The following is a 12,878-nucleotide window of genomic DNA, read 5'->3' as shown; positions in this document are numbered from 1 at the left end:
CATGGTGATGTGAGTCACCTCAGACTACGATTCAGCCAGCTGAAATGATTAAAGGACAATGGGATCATAGTTAACACATGCACAAATTGCGGATTGACAAGCTGAACTGAACTGACATTCCTGTCAACGGAAGATAAAAATCAAAGATGGTCTGAACATTGGTCTGAAAAACTGATCAGATTCAATAAATGAATGTTTGATATTTTAATGTCTCCCTGTGTCATTGACTGATTTCTTTGTGTTTTCTAACTGGTGGTGACGGGAACCTCAAAGTGCCATAAGCAGTATGTGGGAGTCTCCTGTTGTTTTCCCTAAGCACAAAAACATCAGGGTTGTATAACTTTGTGCAATCCTGATTCCTTTTGTTGACAACTTCTGCAACAATGTTTACAATGCAACTACGGTGGCAGCCTCTCTTGCCCAAGGGAAATCAAACCTTCCTGTTCCACAGGAACTGTTCTGAAATATTCTTTGAAATAAATCAAACATTTGACAGAGAAAACAATTCAACTGTATTAGCAGCCACAGTTTTATTAAATCTCTCTCTCTCTCTCTCGCTCTCTCTCTCTCTCTCTCTCTCTCTCTCTAATTGTCTCTCTTGCTTATATACTCTCCTGGAGTTTAACACAGAAATTAAAAAAAAATAAAACTAGCAAGGGCAGTTTACAGTACAGGAGAGCTTACTTCTATAAATCCTTATCTTGTCCCTACCTTTTTGCAAAATACATACCCTGTATGCTCACTCTAGAATTATCTATTCAAAACAAGGGGTCAGAAAGTTAGGTACCCCAAAGCAAACATGACTCGTGTTACATTCGTTCATTTCAAATAGTTCATATTTCCCATCAGACATGATAAATCATCTTTTACGGCTGAAGGAGAAACTGTGGGTTCAGAGAAAGGCTGTAAAACAAACATCTCCAGGACCAGCTCTGAGAGACCGGAGAGCTGTTTTCCCTATTAATTTCTGATGGTTTCTCTGGTGTCACAGTAACAGCTAACAGTGGCCCTCTCTTTTTTCTCTCTCCTGCATTTACTGGACAGCAAATTTTTTAACACGTGGGTGTCAGTTTATTCCTACTCCAGTCTCAACTGCAGCCAATTAAGTCAATGGCATGAAAATGATCATTTCCCTTGTAAACAATGTGAGGTGGAGCAGGGGAGGCCACCTCTGGCCATTGGCCACAGAGTTAAGGGGTGTATTCCCCCCTGGTGTGGTTTCTGTTGTGGAGGTGGGAAATGCTGTTTCACGTGGCTGAGGAATTCTGGACCTGATTAACCCTTTGATTCATTGCTCCCTATTAAAGACACAGCTGTGCATTTTAACTCCACTGGCAAGGAGGAAATGCAGAGAGAAAGGAAAGACTGACTGCACTTTCCCACTCCTCATCCGCATTCAATCATTTCACGTAAATACAAAAAAAAAGCCACAAAGCGTGTATGGGGAACCAAGAATTCTGTTGTCGCATAAATCTAATGTGTTCCCTAATTGTCTCACATTAGTGTTGGAGTCTTGGGATATGACTAACTCACACAGCAAATGTTTATTACAAACTCATGATTGCATCAGTTCCATTACTGAAAAGAAGCTGGGTACCCTATATTAAATTTGTACTTTTTAGTCCATTTAGAATAGCTGGCTGCTAACCCACATTACAAGAAATCACAATCTCAGCTTCTTCTGGGAAAATAAAACAAGGTTTGATGTAGTGGAAAAACTGGAATTTTCAGACCACACAGTTCAATCACCCTGCCTCAGTTTGCCCTTAACATTACTCCACAAATGATTCGCAGAAAAAAAAACTGTGTCACTTGCTTAAATTTGTTTGTCGACTTTAAAGACAAAAAAGGGAAGACCCTCTACATCCCTCAGTCCTTAATAGGAGCCGACTTTTTGACATCTCCCCGTTTTTTACCCACCAAAAGAGCATTGTGTTTCATTGGCCTATCAGATGTAGATGGGTCAGACCAGACAGGTGGCCTGTCAGATATTGCAAGCTTTGTGTTCCTGTCACTGCCTTGAGGCAGGCCAGTGTGAGGCATCAGAGGGCAGTTGGGGTCTGAGTTATCTCAACAAGAGAGAGCGGGTTTACTGACCTCCTGAATCAGAGATGAGGAGCCACCACCGATACCGAAACTTGAATTTCCCAGCTTCCTCTCTGGCCCGCTGACTTTTCCTGACTGAACACATTTTAAAGGGTACAGATGACAGTCTTCAATGGCAGTCACTGGGAGGCAAAACAACTTTTTGTATCTCAGTTTGGAGTACAAAATGCACTAGTGGATCAAGTAATTACATTTCTCATTTATCCCATATTGTTGATTTATCCATGCTCTTGCTGCAGGTAAAATTTCTCCATTAGTCATTAATGGTCTTAATGTTCATTAGTATTATATGTTCATTATTTGTTGGTTACACTCACCATGACAGTTAAATTACATACATACAAGGTTACTGAGAAGTATATCTTATTCATTGTGAATAAGCTGACTGAAAAATTTTGTTACAAAAACAATTATATCAGCATATGCCATAATCATATCAACAAAGCACAAAGCAATGCCTACCTCTGTTTATGCACACAAAACCTGATCTTGACAATGATTATAAAAAATAGCTATGTGTTTAATTATCTCCTCTAATGTAAGTTTATGTAGTAGGTGTATATATTAAAACAACATACTGTAGTGTGACTCTGAACTAATTTGTCATTCAAATACCACAACAACAAATACATCATTAATTTCTAACCCAAGTTAGACTCTTGATGCAAAATGAATGCAAAGAGATTATTTAAGCAATGCATGCAAAAAATAATGCAAAGTTAATAAGAGGTTAAATAATTTTAAATCAGATAGAGGCATTACAGGCAGGTCACCTGTGTGTCCAGCTCTCATTAAAAACTGTGCATTTGCATCAGGATGCAAACTATTCTCCCCATCCCCCATTCCTCTCTTTCCCTCTCTCTCAAGGCCCCCTGGACAGAAAACCCTGCTATCCAACAGCTCTCGTCCAGATGCTAAACTGGAACAGCGGGCTGACCCATCATTAAAATAAACACCTCAGTCTCCTGGATTAGCAGGAGTTAATTTACTTAAGTTACTTCTGATCTTTACATCCAGCGCTCCCTGGATCCGCTGCAGAATTAGATGGCACTCGACAGGCCGAGATTACCCTAAATCTATAACTTAAGCATTCAAGCACCAGCCAATAGCTGCAGAGAGAGACCCCATCCTGCACAGCAACGATCACAATATTTACTAAAGCTTTTAGATAAGCATTGTGGTTAACATTATAGCAGCTCTTCGAAACATATACCTACTGCACTACCCTCTCATGTTTCCTTTGGGGACCTACGCATTAGTACAACTAACAGACCACTAGCCTACAAAACCCACATAATTTAAGATAAAAGGTTCATTCAGCATTGTATGTTGATAGTTTTTACACGTTGAGCCTTTTTAAAGAAATCCTTCACGGAGACAGGACTATGACACATACAACCGCAGCTTTTAAATGCAAAGGGCTTAATCAAGGGCACTTAAATAATGCCACACATATTAAAAACAATTTCAAACAAAATCCTTAACTGTATCTGAGTGGGATTTGCCCAGTCTTAACTTGTAGGTCTGAACCTACAGGGGAAAAGTTTTCATAAATGTAGTACAAGAAATGGCTGGTAACTGACAGAAAACTCTCATGGTTCAGGCCAATGGCTGATACAGGATGGGGGGGGGGGGGGGGGGGGGGGGGGGTCACACAACGCTATTCCTGGCAGTGAGAATATCTAATGCCTACCAGAGGTCTAAGACAATCACTGCTTGATTCCCGTGTATCTTGCCTCCCCACTCCTCACTCTAATGAATGCTGACATGAAGGGTCATATGGAGTAAGCCCTGTGACATGTGGCTCCTTCTCCACACTTTGCACATGTACTGTATGTACATGCGGTAGGGATTGCTGGCCTCAACACCCCGACCATTCCTTCCCTGAGGGAGCATGGCCCACACTGAAACATCAAGACTTGGAGGAATTTATCTTGATGTTTATACAGCCTAATTCAACTTTTATGATAATGCTTGGCAGTATACCTCTCTGAGATAATGGAACTGAGGGGCTGCAGTAAGTACTGTTATTTTATTGTAAACGGAGTCACGTTTTAATGCGCAAGAGACCTTGACCTACAAACACAGACCGTCACCTACAGTCTGCATGTGAGGTGCATGTTATCAATGATTACTTAATCTTGTCTCAGAAGATAGGCACAGAGTACAAACGACAATGCCCCACACAGCAGTATCAACCCCTCCTTCAGTGCAATGTTCCAAAGAGACGGTTGTGAATTTATATTAAATCAGCACCTGCTATTTCAATATTTCCAAAGATTACTCTACTCAAAGTTTTTAAAATCTTTTTTTCCCTTCGTTTTTTCTTGCAATTAGTGAAGAGTTTTAAAATTAGAAAGTTGCATTAATTAACAGTCAGGGTTTGAAATTTGAAGCTGCACATACTCTGTATATTCTGGTTGAAAGCTGTGCTTTTTTTGCAAGCTAAGCTTTGTTTTCTTGAAGTAATGTAAAGCAGTCTACGCGATGCCAAGCTAGCCAAGAGTAACTGTTCACCCACTATTGAGTATCACCGCCACACAATGTGGTCAAGAGTGAGGTTACACGTTCAGCATGATCCCCAGACTGCTGAACTGTCACTATGGTATGATTCTACACATTGGGTAGCACGAAGGATAGCATGGTTTCTGGCCCAGATCACACCCCTGTCACATCTTTTTCCACCAGTTGTTGAAAACAAAAACCTGAATGGAGGAGCTTGACTCCAGCGCACGGCTTCAAAGCTCTTTCCTGATTGGCAGACCACGCTCACATTGCATCGAGCTCTGCCTACTCACGCCAGCCCTTTATCTGCTACCCTGCAACGTACGGCAGAGTCGGAGAAAACGGTTCAGTGATGACCGCGGGTTCGGCACATCTAATGAGGTGGGACCCCCACGCCCCACTGTTAAATCAGGTTAATCCAATCTTGTACCCCGTGAGCCGCGCCAAATCGCTCCCCCTCTCCTCAGCCCGGGAGCGGAGGGCTGGAGAAGGTGCGAAGGGGAAGCCCTGTGGGGCACCTCCCAGAAACGCGTGAGAGTAAAAACAGATGCATTGTTACCGTAAGCATGGGCCTGTCTCCAAAACAGCCTGCAGCGAAAACAGTCTGTTGCAATTGTGCGGCGAAAGCCTCAGCAGCAAGGTGGCTACACCGCCAGTTGCTCGATAACGATGACAGCACCACAAACAGCAACCGGCATCTGCCAGTGGAAAAAAACCTGAGCGAGCGGCCCTGTTCGCAGACCGGTCGGATTTTGTAAACTCCCAGGCTTTTGCAAGCGGCTAAAGAAATGCCCGTGGCCACGTAATTAAACCGTAACACCCACATCAGGGATGGTGTTTGAACACGTCAGCCTACCTCTGTTTTAATAAAAAAAGGAAGCCATTTGCAGAGAAAACATTGCCTTTCAATGGCGTATTGTGTCCCACACAGCCGATTTATTAGCACTCGTTGCTTGAGTTATGGAGAAAAGTTCTTGGCATATTTTCCCCGACACCGCTCGAGTGAAGAATGCATTCAGCAAACATAGCATTAAAATGTAATGTCAGTCCCTCCCCAGACCCCCTCATTCAGTTCCATCTTTTACGGCCACCCTTTCAGCCATCTCTAGAGCGCCACTAATATAAAAGTAATAGCAGAGAGGAGGAATTCATTAGGCTATTAAACATTTCTAATGACAGAGCAAATTTAAAACTGAGCCACAGCTGTCAGATGCCTATGTGGGCTAATACCGCGGCCCCCGATGGAGGCTGAAAACAAGCTCTTCACCATATGGAGAATTTACTTCATGCATATGTTTTAGCTTCACGGGACTGCACGCTGTGTGGCTTAATGGATCTCCAGCGAAACGTATACCCAAATCTACGTACTGACTTTAAAGTCGAGAGAGAGAGCACAGTAGTACTGAAAAGCAGTTCCCGGTATAGGTACCTGAGTTGGGCTGAGTGGGTATGCATCTGATTTGTAGTGTGCACAAGATTTTTATTGCACAGACGCTTTAAGAATAAAAATCAAGAGGGCAGGAAGCATTTGAGGCCACAATGGAAAGGGTATTTAAAAATACCGGTGCACAACCAAAGAAGGTATTGTTCTATGGCTACTACCTGAGTGTCAGCTAGAAGCTCTCCCTAATACACCTGGGATAGTTCATTTATTCAACCAAGCCAGCCCCTCTGAAACCAAGGAGACGTGCACTGAAAGCAAATACTTTTGCGTCCAGCTCAACGACAAAGTCTGAACGCTGAAAGGCTGTTTGACTACAGCTACATTTTGCCCTTTCCTGGGTAACTCTCTCCATCTATGTCCTCTTGCTTTTTTGTAATTCACTTAATTTCCTTCTTGCCTGAGATCCGTGTGGTGCTTCATGTGCACTGAAAGATCAAATGATTCCTCATGACCTGGTTAGAAGCTAAGCCATCTTTACCTGCTGATCTTTGTGATGAAGACATTGACCAGTAAAGTAATTAATTAGATATGACTGCTCATCATCTAATTTACAGCGCTGAGAAATAAGGGCTACTCTAGACAGGGGTGGCAGGCAACCAGGATGAAAAGAATCGTGGCATGTAGAGTGAAACCATACACCGTCACCTCCCACACTCCGCCCCCTCAACCCCCCACCCCCAAACACTAGTCTCCAAGTAAAGTAGTTGTTATGGGAAAAAGTCAATTGGTGCATTTTGGTGTTTGCAAAACACAGTCACAGCAGCTGGAGAGTGTGAGAAGGATCAAACACAACCCCAAAACAAAGGTGTGAGAAGGACTAACGGCAACGAAAAGGGTATTCTCTCTGCGGGGGGGCGGGGGGGACACGCAAATACTGTTTTATTGGAAGGGTTGATATGTTATCCAACAGGCTGATTATAGTAGGATTTATCTCAGAGCAAATCTGGGCTGTCATTGCTGTTGAGCATTGATCACGGAGACAGGTGCTGAGAAAGAACAAATGGACCGGCCTGCTTTGTGGCGTGTGCGCCGTGATCAATGCTTCAATTAAAATCCTCTTTTAACAAACTGTCTCTCTGTTAAAACAAAGCAAAGTTGGACCTAATTGTCTCTCTTTCTGTTAAGAGAAAAAGAGCTATTCGCAATGTTCATGTCCCACTCCACACATCCTACCGCTCTATGCTGCAAGAATGAGCAGACAACAACACTCTTTATTTTTTTTTTTACAATCAGAACAGCCTCTAAAAACAATGTTTTTTAAGAGCTCATGTAATAGTGTCTGTCTAAAATAAGCAGCGGTGTTCATGTGTGTTTATTTTTTATTGTTGTTGTTTTTCTGTGTTATTGTTTATGGGTATATATTAAATGTGTGTGTGTGTGTGTGTGTGTGTGTGTGTGTGTGTGTGTGCGCGCGCGTGCATGTGTGTGCACGCGTGTGTGTTGGTACACGTGCGCTTGTGTCTACACGTGCATGCGTATGTATTTCTGCTCCTTTGTCTGTGTGTGTGAGAGGGTATGATTTGTTTCTGCTTCGTAACGGTTTGGCTGGCTGCCGACACAGACTGCCAGAGAGGGAGATCCCCGGCTTTTTGGGTGAGAGCCAGACTGGAACGCCACCAGGTCTAGCTTCCTGCGTTTCCTGCACTCCTGCCAAGTTCATGCATCTTCTGCTTTTTTTTTTCCACAGTTTCTCTTTAACAACACAGTAGAGCCCTCTCTCTCTCTCTTCGATACCTTTTTAATTTCAGATCCTTAATTGTTGTGATATACATTATATATTATAAACAAACATCAATACTATGTGCTCTTTAAATAATATCCCTATTTCTTCTTCTCCGTTGCTTTCGAAAGAACATATACACACAAAAATCTACTGATTTACTACATTAAATAAACAAAAATTGGTATTGTGTTATGGAATTGGATTTCAACATCTGTATCTGTAATGTTTTATAATGTTATTGTAGCAGCGCTTTAAACAGCATGGGTTCAAAGAAAAGCAAGCCTAGGTTACAATACTTCTGACTTAAACTTAGCTCTAAGATATGAGACGTAAAACCTGACCTTAAAGCATGCAATTAGAAATGGTTTATGTCTGCACAGCTTCTTTCCTCCAGACTAAACTGACTGCGTTTCAAAGACAGCACAGCACTGTACTGTTTAATCACTTTAATATGGCATATGTTTTTGACTTAAATGCAAATGGAAAATATAACTTTTATTTTAGAAATGTGTTTTAAGCTCCCTTCTTTCATTCAAATTCAGTTACTAACTAGACAAATCCATTACTTGCAGCAGATGCATTTCAAGCTCTTTTATAGAAGTCTGTAGATTGTATTCACAGATAAAAATGAAACAAATAAATAGCAAATCATGATAATTTGCGCACACTGTATCAATTCACTTGTATGGTTTCCTGATCAAAATTCCAAAACAAAGCAACTATGGTTTCTGGATGAATTTTGAGTTACAAATTGATGATTTGGTTGCTGATTAAATTATAGTTATGTTTAAAATTTGACACAAAAATTCATTCATGCCAATTAACATGAACATATTACTGACGTTTTTATGATAAATTAATATTGTTCTTAGAAAGCCACACATTTTTCTTATTTCCAGCATAGCATTAAGTGCCTCTGAATGTGGTTTAGTTTTGCAGCTTTGAACACACTTGGCATGCTGGCTCCAGTCTGCCAGCTAAGCCCCCACACATCTGCATCCCTTTTTCTTCATTTCACCATTATATTGAGCAATTCATACAGACTTGTTTTATCATTATAACAATCTGATGCAGCAACTTAAGAATTTCGGTTTTAAACCTTAAAAATGCAGAATAATGGACATAACAAAGTAATAAAGTGATACATTTATAATTGCATTGCTTCATGTATGAAGAAATGTATGCATTATTATTATTGTTTTCATGATTATCCTCATCAAAGAACATATGGCTTTTGTAAATGATATGTCATAATATTCCAGTAAACAAAATCAAAGTTCATCAAGATCACAGAATGTGATCACTTCATATTATATGAAAATAAAAAACTGTGTACATTGTTTCTTAACCTAAAATTAGCATTTTTCCATTTTAGATTTAAATAACAACAAAAAAATTATCTGCAACGGAAAACATCTGTACAAGCCAACTAATGGAAAACACAGTTTTGCTAATAATCAAAAAGGACCTCATGCCAGTAAACAACTGTAATATTATTTGGCTTATACATTTTCTCGGTTCTCATAAACTCAGAGCGCAGCCTTGTGAGAATCATCAGCTAACTGATGCCATACAGCTTAATCATCTGTTTTATGGCCTCTATCAACGTTCCTTCCCCTTATTTGAATTGCATTTCCATGCCATAAGTTGCATTAATGCATGCACTAATGCAGCCCCTAATGCACATATAACATTCAGAGATGCTTCTAAACACTAAATCATAAATAAAGGATGACAAGAGCATCCACACTCACTCAGAAATATAGATCTGTGTTTGCTTCAAAACATGCATCACTCCACTGTAATGGAACGATTTAGATCCCTATCTGAGAAGCACAGAACATACAATCAGGAAACCCACTAAAGGAAATATGGCGAGCACATTAAAACCTAAATACATTACATCATACTGAAAACACAGAGACCTATGTTTTTAAAATGAACAATACCTTGACTATTATTTGCTGTTGGTCTGAAAGTCAGCTACTGGGGAATGCTAATGGCAGGTGTTCCAGTCATTCTAAGGTTATTTGAATTAGTGGAAACATGATGACTCCTCTGTGACAAAGCCACACGTCTGTTAACATCACTAATCTTTTTGCATGATAGTGTGAAAGGCAAAAGTGAACACTAAAATGAATCAATCAATATATTAAAAGTCAGGGTTATGCTCTTGATGGATTCTTTTACTTAACCTTTCCTCCTAATGTGCAGCATATTAGATGTGTGAAACCAAAAAACTAACAATAACAATAACTAAAAATTACTGAAAAGTGATATGTCGTTGCATATACCCATAAATAAATATAAACCAGGGGTGTCTTGTGACAAAACCATACGTTAGAGATCAAGTGTCAAAGGTTAAGAGGTCTGTTAATAGCACAAATGTATCTACGTAAGGTCACCTGAAGGGTATATAGTAGAAGGCGAAAAAGTCTATATACAGCAATAGTTCGTATGAGGAATGAATGGCGAGCTAACTCAAGCCAACTGGTGTCCGCCATATTCATGGGGCCGTATCATTCCAAGGGGCATACCATTTCTGTTTATGGATACCTTTTGAAAAATGTGTCAGCAAATGTACAAGGCATGTGGTGTCTGAATTAAACTATACTGTACGTACTGCATGCTATACGACGCAGTTGCTATAAAATGTGTAGGCTTTCCATGTGCGAAAGCTTCTTGGCTTATTACTATTAATAGCCTACGTCAGTTAACAGGAAAGTAAACAAGTGTTTCAAGGAGCATGGGTAGCTGGGCCCTTGTCTAGCAACCTGTTTCACGTGCATTTTATTAACAACACATCTGAATGTCCGTTGATAAAATTGAATTTACTTAATGAACACATGGCATTAAGGATTCTTCTCCAATATAGTCTATATGAAACACGGTAAATTAAAACACACTGGAAAAGTGAGTTGTAGTAGCTTTGTAACATGCAAATACAGTGTCGTAATGATTTTGATAAACACCTATCCGTACTTCACATTGATGTGCATAGGCTAAATTCATATTTCGCATCCCAGGTTTAACTTCATGTGTGGCAACTAACTGCATTTTTAGTTACTGAAGATTCTGGAAACATACGGTTCAGAGAAAGTATCGAAAAGACTAGCCTTACTTGTTTGAACTGTTCCTCGTAAGTCCAGTCGTGGTGCTGAGATTGTCCGTGCGGTGCCACTTCACCTGGGGATTCGGATTGCCTCGGGGCCGGATACGAGGGCTGGCCGACCCTGGAGAGCACATGTACGGCGTTACTCTTTGGGGACTGCCCCGCTGCACTGAGCAGCGAGTGGCGGGACTGATAGTGCGTCAAGGCTCCCTCCATGTCTTCGTCCACGACTCCCTCATTTTCCATTTCATCTTCCTCAAGATCCCGATCGTCATCTGGCATGCCGCGTTCACCCTCTAGTTCATCGTCCATATCGGAGTCGTCCGCTGCCTCATCGTGCCTGGGTACAGTGTGATGGGCAAGCTTCCTTTCCGCTGAGCTTGCCCCCGAGGACGAATCGGTTACTCCTGCGGAGAAAGCGCCCCGGACTGCTGCCTGATAGTGACGGAAAGCTATAGCTTGCTGCTGAATCTGGGACTCCACCATTGACCTGAGGTCTTTCTCTTTCTCTGCCTGCCGGAGCTTCTCTTCCAGAGCGAGGCGGGCAGCCTGCTGTCGCTGGAGGTTTTCCATGACCGCCTCCAACTTCATGCCCCCGGTGCCGGACTGATGGGACTGCGAGCCGGAGTAGTGGCTATGAGTGGACGCAGTGGATACTAACTGCGGAAGGGTGCTCGCCGAGCAGAAAGCGGCTTGCTATACGGGACGAGAAGACGAGGATCAGATCAAAACTGAGCAATTCCAAGCAACTCGTTAAACAAATGTCGTATTAAGGATAGCTACTTGGAATGAAATGCAAAAAAGGTCACTGGTTACCCTGTCGAGGGACTAAGGTGACGAAAATATGCCTATTTCGACAGATAAAGCCATTGACAAACACTATCTGAAATGCCGTAGTAGTTTCCCAACTAATTGTACATGCCACTATGGAACTACAGACTAAGTCATTTTTCAGATGACTAAAGTTACATGCAGTAGATAGCCTACAAAGTGTACGGAGCGTATGTTTGTTGATGGTGTTTTACTGTTTTTAGAAAACAAAACTACTTTATACCACAATGCAACAATGTTCTACTACAAGAAATCTACAACGCAAGAACGCAAAAGCATGTATTTCATAATGGAGAAATATGATTCGGAAACATGGGCTTTAAAGAATTATAACTTTTAATATATTTGAAATCAGTTGTAACACAATACAGTTTAAGTATCACGAATAAGAGCTAGACTGTACTTAATATCCTCACTTAATTTCAACTATCATAGCCTATGCAAACTTCATATAAATATACGATGTTAAAAAGAAACTACAAAAACGATTACAAATACTTTCAACGCAATTATCACTAAATGCGGCTTCCGCAAAATCCCCTCGCAACTCGGAAATCTCAACTTCATGAAAAATCAATTTTTGTGTAGTTAGAATGAAAGATCCGGATGCTTACCAGTGCGGATTTCGTTGCTATACTGGCGTTATCAACCATGCTTGTCCAGTTCAGATGTAACGAAATGCCAAATTGTTCACGAGTATTCAAATGTTAGATGTGGGTGTATTCCTGTTTCAACATCGAGATCTGCCTCCCGATTGCGAGGATATAATTCGATTAAAAATGAGAACAAGGTGAGTCTTGAAGTACGGAGGTTTTGGCAACAAGTGGCAACTGAAGCCAGAATGACCTCTTCAGGCGAGAGATCAGCCCTTCTGCTCTCATTTGCTAACAACACGTCAATAGAGTGATAAATATAGAGGGCAGGGTCTACTGACAACCAAGGAAATACAGTTTAACAAGAAGAAAGGGCTCTTATAGCCGAACGCCGAAGCCTACACCAATCTGTGTAATGGCAAAGGAGGGTCCAGTTCAAGTAATTCGAAATAACTGGAACATTTCAATGTTAGACATCATTTAAGAATTCTTTTAAAAGTGATGTTTTAAAACCTGATTTGTTGGCAAAACTATTTTATCACCCAATATACTGACTTCGAAATA

At 41.0% G+C, this 12,878-nt stretch overlaps 1 protein-coding gene across 1 annotated transcript in view; it reads right to left on the bottom strand.

Annotated features, from left to right (window-relative positions):
• The window catches only part of arid3c (AT rich interactive domain 3C (BRIGHT-like)), an 82,791-nt gene extending 70,210 nt beyond the window's left edge, over positions 1-12,581 (bottom strand). Inside the window, exons 1-3 of the mRNA XM_036527793.1 lie at positions 12,336-12,581; positions 10,900-11,586; positions 2,098-2,181 (exon numbers count right to left, since the gene is read on the bottom strand). Coding sequence (XP_036383686.1) covers positions 2,098-2,181; positions 10,900-11,586; positions 12,336-12,374 — 810 coding nt within the window. The 5' untranslated portion in view covers positions 12,375-12,581. The remainder of the gene's footprint in view (positions 1-2,097; positions 2,182-10,899; positions 11,587-12,335) is intronic.
• Between the last annotated feature and the right edge of the window lie 297 nt (positions 12,582-12,878).

The sequence above is a fragment of the Megalops cyprinoides genome, chromosome 4, assembly GCF_013368585.1.
Source record: "Megalops cyprinoides isolate fMegCyp1 chromosome 4, fMegCyp1.pri, whole genome shotgun sequence".
Classification (NCBI taxonomy): Eukaryota; Metazoa; Chordata; class Actinopteri; order Elopiformes; family Megalopidae; genus Megalops; species Megalops cyprinoides.
The sequence above is the reverse complement of the archived record's forward strand: the minus strand, read 5'-3'. Positions and strand labels throughout refer to the sequence as shown.